General features: G+C 34.4%; 1 protein-coding gene across 2 annotated transcripts; it reads right to left on the bottom strand.

The window, feature by feature from the left end:
- Window positions 1-251: 251 nt before the first annotated feature.
- On the bottom strand, window positions 252-7518 carry LOC133286118 (membrane-bound O-acyltransferase gup1). Of its 2 annotated transcripts, XM_061483469.1 has the most exons (20): window positions 7476-7518; window positions 7014-7227; window positions 6825-6883; window positions 6527-6708; window positions 6382-6430; window positions 5699-5802; window positions 5548-5612; window positions 5073-5143; window positions 4446-4505; window positions 4167-4280; window positions 2748-2872; window positions 2598-2649; window positions 2352-2414; window positions 2158-2267; window positions 1987-2079; window positions 1819-1900; window positions 1648-1725; window positions 829-904; window positions 700-749; window positions 252-615 (listed from the first exon to the last, which is right to left on the bottom strand). In XM_061483469.1, the coding sequence occupies exons 2-20, from the start codon at window positions 7153-7155 to the stop codon at window positions 559-561; spliced, it is 1632 nt and encodes a 543-aa protein (XP_061339453.1). In that variant the 5' UTR covers window positions 7156-7227; window positions 7476-7518; the 3' UTR covers window positions 252-558. The 2 variants fall into 2 exon arrangements, with proteins under 2 accessions (XP_061339453.1, XP_061339454.1); XM_061483470.1 differs by lacking the exon at window positions 7476-7518 and having other exon boundaries at window positions 7012-7115.

A 7518-nucleotide genomic window follows, 5' to 3' on the forward strand; every position in this document is an offset into this window, starting at 1 on the left:
TACAATTTACTCATAGATATTGTGTTGGTAAGAATTATTATGTTCCATTTGAACCTTAATGAGCCGTATAAATCTGTATAAGGGATATCACGCGCATCTATGTAATTAACTAGCGAAAGATCATCAAAATGGTCAAATAAAAAGCCAAAAAGATAGGGGAACAAAGGTTTTGAAAAAGATTGAAACTACCGAGAAACAAATATACGAATACATCACAGATCATAGCTTGAAACAACGAAATATAAGGAGAACCGAAAAAAATAAATACCAAAGATGCAGTAATAAGGTGTCAAGTTCGAGGTTTGAGCAATCTTCCAGCAACCAAAAAAGAGATTTGATCACTGAAACCTACCCCTTTTTAAAAAAGATTTACTTTTTCATTTTCCTTGTCCTCTGTTAACTAAGATTTTTACATAAAATGATTTACAAAATTCGAAGCCATGGGCTCTCATTTAGATATACAATGCATCGGTAAATCTGTCAAGAACTACATCCACACATACGTCCAAGCCAAGCACACTGTTACGTGACAGATTTGAAACTCCTAGAACTAAACATTCAGGATGACCTTTGCTTTGCTTCATCTATGAGGAACATTAACTGCAAATATTCAGGCTGAAGATTATTAAACGAAAAATGGGAGGGAGGAAAGGAAAATCATTCAAAGGATGGAAAATATAAATGCTGAAAATTTCATACCTTTGTTCCAATGTAAAATGTCACGAGCATGCCCCCAAGGACAGGCAGCCCTGTGAGATGGAATTTTTGAATTAAGTTTACACTGTATTTAACTGCAATTAAGTTAAAAGGCTAAGGATGTTAACAAACCTTCCTTGTGAAGGAAAGAAGAAAGCAACCAGTTAACGCCAGTAGGTCCAATAACAAAACCAATCAGATTTGCCACCTGTCAAGAAAAGTCATGGTATTCAAATTAGATATTAACCATGTTTTTGCTTTCTGAACAATATGCAACAGTATCTACCAAAACATAAATAATAATCACTCAGCAAAGAAAAATAATGGTTACGCATGTCAACGTGGAAACCAAACAACCATTTACCACACTTTGAATAACCACTTCCTTTTTGGTATGATTTCAGGCAAAAATCTAGATATTCTGAAAGTTTTAGGAAAGCAATAACCATAATATTCATGTTGCAAACTTTTAGATTATCCAAAAGTTCAAGACAACAAAATTCTATGCATTACTTCTACATAATTTTTCATCAACTATCCAAATGCTGTCCTTAATATGGCTGTGTCTAGAGTGGAACAACCAGGACCTACAGCATTTTGGGCCACAAATTTTAGCCTCACTTTGATACAGATATTTCAAGTGCAGCAGTTGCAATCAGATACAGATTTTGTCTGACTCAGGTTATGAAAAAGTAAATTTGAGCACAATAGGTTCCACTTAAATATGTGTGTAAAATTGAACGTGAAATTTGTTGCATAAAAGGCTTCGCACTGGTTCAACAGGATTTTTACTTGTTGCATCATAGAACTGACCCCTTGAAACATCATTCTTTTGCTTTGTCAGGAAGCCAGATGCCATATAGTTGATGAGGATGTTTATAAAAATAGAATACCTAAGAATTTTACAGTATTCATATTTGCAATTGTTTCCAAGGGCATTTAAGGACGAACCATGAGGCAAGTAATTGTGACAGCACCAGCAACAGCACTGAGTTCACGAAATATGCATTCCCCAAAAGAACTTTCAGCCTGATAATCAAATTTACCTCCATGTTAGACAGCAAGAATTACAATTTTGGATAATGAAAAACTTAGAAGAGGAAAAGTGCGCACAAACATTACCTGAAATGTTTTTGCTGCTGATTTTAAAACCATCTCAGGGATGAAGAATAAACATGTCAACCATGCCCATGAAAGAAGCTTCCTAAGGTCCATGAGAATAATCAAGCATAAAATATCTGGTCAAAGAATGCGCAGCTTTTACAAAAAGAATGGATAAAGGGAGCATACCACTCTAAATCATGCCAGATAGCAACAAATGTGAATACAACCCATACATTTAGAAGCTTTTTCCGAGATCCCCCAAGAGGAATATACATATACCTGAATTTTCACCCAGTCAAAATTTTAAGTTACTATATAGAACAAAGTGCAAATCCAAGGTAAAAGAATCGATTGCACCTCACAAGCCACTTGTTAAATGAAGCATGCCAATTTTTCCAAAAGCCTTCCATGTTGTGGCAATTATTAATACATTTTGGCATATTCTCTGGAGTCTCAATTCCGTTTATCTACAACACGATTCCAAAGTAATAACTTTCATCAAATATGTACTTGAACATTTATGCTAGATGCTTAAAGAGCAAGTAACATACCAGTGACCAGAAACGAAAAAAGCGCCAGATCAGTAAAAATTTTAGCCACATGAAGTTTAAGACCTGAAACAAATAAATAATAAAGAATGATAAAGCAATATGCTGAACTAATCTGGAAATTTTAGTTTTCATGATACAGCAGCAATCACCACTCAGTGATAACACTATGTGGGGTTGCAAATATAGAACAGTTGATATCATTAGGCTCAGAAAAATCACTTAATTGATGAACATGTATTCTCTTACCCCATATCCAATGATGAACACGTCCAGAGGAGATAAGTGCTTCCACAAACCACTAAATGATGAAGAAATTATTTCAGCCCCCAAAGGATAAAATTGGATTAAGAAACTAAAAATAACACAAGGTCCTTTCCTGAGTACTGAAGTACTCACCTATTAGCAAAGGCATTGTAATAGAATAGATGTGTCATTAATTCCACAAGGAGAAGACTCAATACCCAACGGAAACCATAGAGTGTCACATTTCTAAGAGAATTAGTATTTTGGGGAACATCTAGCTGCAAGGACATTAGAACCAGAACCATGAACAAAATAGAACTCAAACAACTATTCAAAAACACTTGACAACAATTAGCGACACAAAAAACAATCAGGAAGAAAAAGGAGTATATGATTATCGTTCAACAGTAACAGTCTGGTTGTAGTATACAAAATTCATCAAAGTGTTTGGGTTGCAATTATATTTAGCATTTGTTAATTAAAGTATCAAATTTCCAGACAACAATGACAAATTCAGTTTCTTTTCCAATTCGAACAAATAATATCTTTCATATCTATTTTGGAGAGGTCAAGCCTTGAAGTAGTGGTAAGGTTGCTCCTTTGTGATTGAAAAGGCATGGGTTCAAGAGGAGCCGGACTCTTTAAAAATATGCAAGGATAAGGTTGCATATAATCTATTCTCATCCCTACCTTCGCAAAGTCAGGGAGTGCACTAGGGTTTGCCGTTTATATACTTTTATTTTGGAAAAATAACAAGATGGGGGTCCAATTCGTTAGAGTTTCATAAAGACCAGAACTGTACAAAAGTAACGAAAGCATACTTATTAATCTCGGATAACAGTGCATAGCGGCTGACCCTCCAAACTGCTATAACACTATAGAGGGTAGCGCTACAACGCTACTGTGCAAAGTGTACCTAAGTGATACACTAAATTGTACTCCACAAAAATAAAACGTAAAAAATGAAAGTGTGACATAAAAAACAAATTTGAAGGATCTCTAACTCAAACATAAATGATTTCAAACATTAAAATCAAATCATAAGCAAATTGAAGGAATTAAACTGAGGCCAATATTCAGAACAAGCACGTTAAACTGGAACCCACCACAGATCAGACCGGGTTTAATGAACAAAATTGGCACAACCGAAGTTCGAAGAAGAAGCTTAGTTAGATCAAAGATCTGAACACAGATCGGACAAAAAGAGGAAGAAAAGAATGGGAACGACGGTGGCGAGTCTGGCGCCGGGTTTGTCTCGGAAGCTGAAGAAGGTTCTAGAATCGAGGATTTACACTCCTGATTTCTTGTCTTCGCTCAACACGCTCTCTTCCTTCTACGACGAGAACACTTTTGCAGAAACTACTGTAGCGGCGCAATAGGGCCGTGATTCAGCCGCAATAAAGGCTGCTACATCCGCTATACTTCGCCTGACCATCGCGGCACGGTCTGTGGCGTCCGGCTGTTGCAACGCAACGCAACTCCGCTATAGCATGCTAAAGCGGCGCTAATCACAAGTATGAATGAAAGTCAAGCATGAAGCTTATACCATAAAAATAACTTACAGTCACAGACCTGTGAGGCAAAAGCATTGAAGCTCAGTATTGGACCAGCAATATAAAGTGGCGCATACACCAAATAACAAAGGTATATGGTATATCCGAACTTGTCATTCGGTAGACTTCTCTCCTGGTAATGTAATTAAAATTAGGAACTGGAAAATATGCATCCACATGCTCAACAGAAAATATAATCATTTAAAAGTAAACATCAAAAAAAGAAAGAGCATAAAAACATAACTCAGCAACTATAAATTTCACCTCATGCTTTATCTTAACTAGCAGCTATTCTAACCTGTAAAACTTGATAGCAAGATTTTCCTGATTTACAAATATGACACCGTTGATAATGCTTCTGCAATTATCAAAGAATAAAATATTGGCAACAAATATTTATTAATCACATCAATACATCAAAGCAAAAAGCTACGGAATTAGTCAACAGCTACATGATCTGCAAGCTAGTATGTTTCAAGAAATGCAATGCCTATTAAATATCAAAGTTGACCATTTAAGAAATAAGAGGACAGCCTCACAATAGGTTTTACCAAAAGAAAATGAATGCATCAAGGTTGTTCCTAGACCATAATCAAATCTGTAGAAATATGCAAACACTACAACCTAATTAAACTAGTCAGGTCTTATTGAAATGTTAACTGAACTTTAAGACAAAATTATTTAAATAGTAATCAAACACAATCTACGTCCTACCTGATGCTAAAAAAAATTATGCCTTTGAGGTAATATCTGAAGTTACACTTCAATAATAAAGTTTCAATTTTCAAAAGTATTTGTATTTGCCACCAGCATTATAATAAATCCTAAATAGTCATCACCAAAACCATATCAAATTAAGAGAGACTGTGGAGTAGAAACTTATGTTCAAAACAAACAAGTACCATATTTAAAAAGAAAGCCAAACCTCGTGATCAAAATGAGAATCTTGATTTGTCCAATGATAATCAAATCCAAAGCTTATCATGCGCAAAACAACTGCCACAAACAACTATGCTTAAATATAAAGAAGCATATATTAAGTTCTTGTGGTTGTCACGTCACACAATGGTATGCAAAGTAGGAATACAAAGACATGCATATATTATTCGTAAAATGCACTATAGAAATATAATTTTTGAAAGTTCAGATCACCAAATTTTAATATTCTGATCTACTAATGTTCAAATAATAAAATCACGAAACACGAGACCAGTTTCACAGTGAGGAATGATTGAATTAGCATAAATTCATATGAATGCTGCTGTTGGATGAAAATAGTTTGACTAACAAGATGGGAAAAAAGAAGAGGGAAAAGACAAAGATATATAAGAACCACATACACGTGGACAATTCTGACTTTAGATATTACAGGAGCTCAATTAAATAACGAAAACAAATACCAAAATTGAAACATATGTGCCACCTAAAGCTGCCCCGGTAATTGTCCAAAAACGCCCATCGGTGCCTGCAATGTAAATACATAATCTTAAGTGGGAATAGAATCTCTCCTACCATACAATGTATCAATACAACCAATTTGATGCATCTTACCCAAATATAGAGAATGAATATCCTTCATAAATCCGGTTACAGAGAAGAAATAATATGTTGTAACCCCATACTACAAGTGGAAAGTACTTTTTCCGTGCAAATATCTGCAGAAACATAATTTTAGTCTTACATGACAACCATGGGAAGAGTGATAAATATGGTAATTAAATATAGACATTTCTTCCTCCACATAACTCTGGAGACTGCATTCTTTATAGCTATCCTTCTTTACAAACATCCTATATAATAAAGTTTACTACACAATTCTTCTCTGGTAAAATTGTGTTGATTTAAATGATCCATGGTATCACAATTCTCATTAAAGCACTCTCTAAGGATGATTTTAAGAATTTCAGAGTCCTAGAAACACAAAACAAAATATTATATTACACAAATATTCAGCATAAAATCAAGCAACAAAATAAAATCTTAATACTTTTAAGTGGAAGGATATCATTTTTGCAAATAATTCACGAAATTGGATATAGATGAATTTTCATTAGATTTCTACATATGACATGCAGCTTAAAATAAAGCACCCTGGTGGGGTATAAGTTTTAATGAAAAAAAACTAGAGTTGTCATGGCATGATAATTTTAAGTTAATAATTAAAACCAACAATATTACACGTTCCGACTAGAAATATTTTAACTAATACTTATTCATTGTTCCATTACACGCACCTTTACAAGAAGAAAATTAATAGTAGCTATTGCTAAGATAAATATGATGCTGCAAAGTGAAACAAACACGAAGTTAGACTGAAGAGTGTAAAGAATGCCAATAGTGAAAGAAAGAACAAAATCAAAATAAACCTTAAGTCCGTACCATGCTCCATGTAGATATGATAGGTAGGCCAAAGAAAATAAAAGCCAGACAATGGACATTCCCCCCGCTTTTAAATTAAAAAAAGCCCTCATCAAGTTGGCCAGCAGAGTGAAAATCCCAAAGACAAGAGTAAGAACAGGTATATTTCCTCGAAAATTCCTCCATTGAGCATCTGAGACATCCTTTTTACAAAGCAAGACATACGATTGATTAGCAAAATAAAATGCAAGTGCAACCTAGACAACTACTGAAATACTTGCAGAAAAAGTGGTTATAATGGTAAAGAGCACAATCATACATTGAGGTGATGAGGTATGAGCCATCCCAGGCGTAAACCGAATAGTTTTTTGTAATGATCTATGAAAATCAAAACCAAAGCAATTAAGCAGGTAATATGAGAATAGCCAACAGAAAACACAATTACAGAAACAAAAATTATTTGAATAAGAAAAAAAAAAAGGAAGAAGATCTGAAACAAGAGATACACCATGAGAGAGTTGAAGGGAACGCCTGATGATGATAATATAGAAAACAAAAGCACAGGTCACCAGAAAATACAACTCTTTTTGCTTCCAGTGGCTAATCCTGCTGCCATTGACGTTGTCCTTGTTCATAACAGATGTACCCATTTGTGATTTATCTTTAGTTAAGAAACCAATGTCCTCTAATTAGCAACTTAACACCAGCATTTTCGTGTTTCCCTGTCTTGACAATAAGAGATTTTTGAAAATTACTTCCAGTTTCGTTTTGGATTGAAGTGGTCTAATGAATATGTTCTGATTCTATGAAACTCCGTGAAAAATCAAAATTAAAATCGAAATCAAAATCAAAATTAACTTAGCTAATAATAATAATAATAATAATAATAATAACTTAAATAATTTCTCTACATTTAAAGAATTGAAGGTGAAAATTCGAAGAAATGGGAGAGAAGAGGCAAATTGTGTACCCCAAGCATTTGAGCGAAGTTGATTCCCTCTCTACAAAGCTTC

This window comes from Gastrolobium bilobum, unplaced genomic scaffold, assembly GCF_033153095.1.
Source record: "Gastrolobium bilobum isolate Gb01-03AN ecotype WA unplaced genomic scaffold, APGP_CSIRO_Gbil_v1 utg1240, whole genome shotgun sequence".
Taxonomy (NCBI): domain Eukaryota; kingdom Viridiplantae; phylum Streptophyta; class Magnoliopsida; order Fabales; family Fabaceae; genus Gastrolobium; species Gastrolobium bilobum.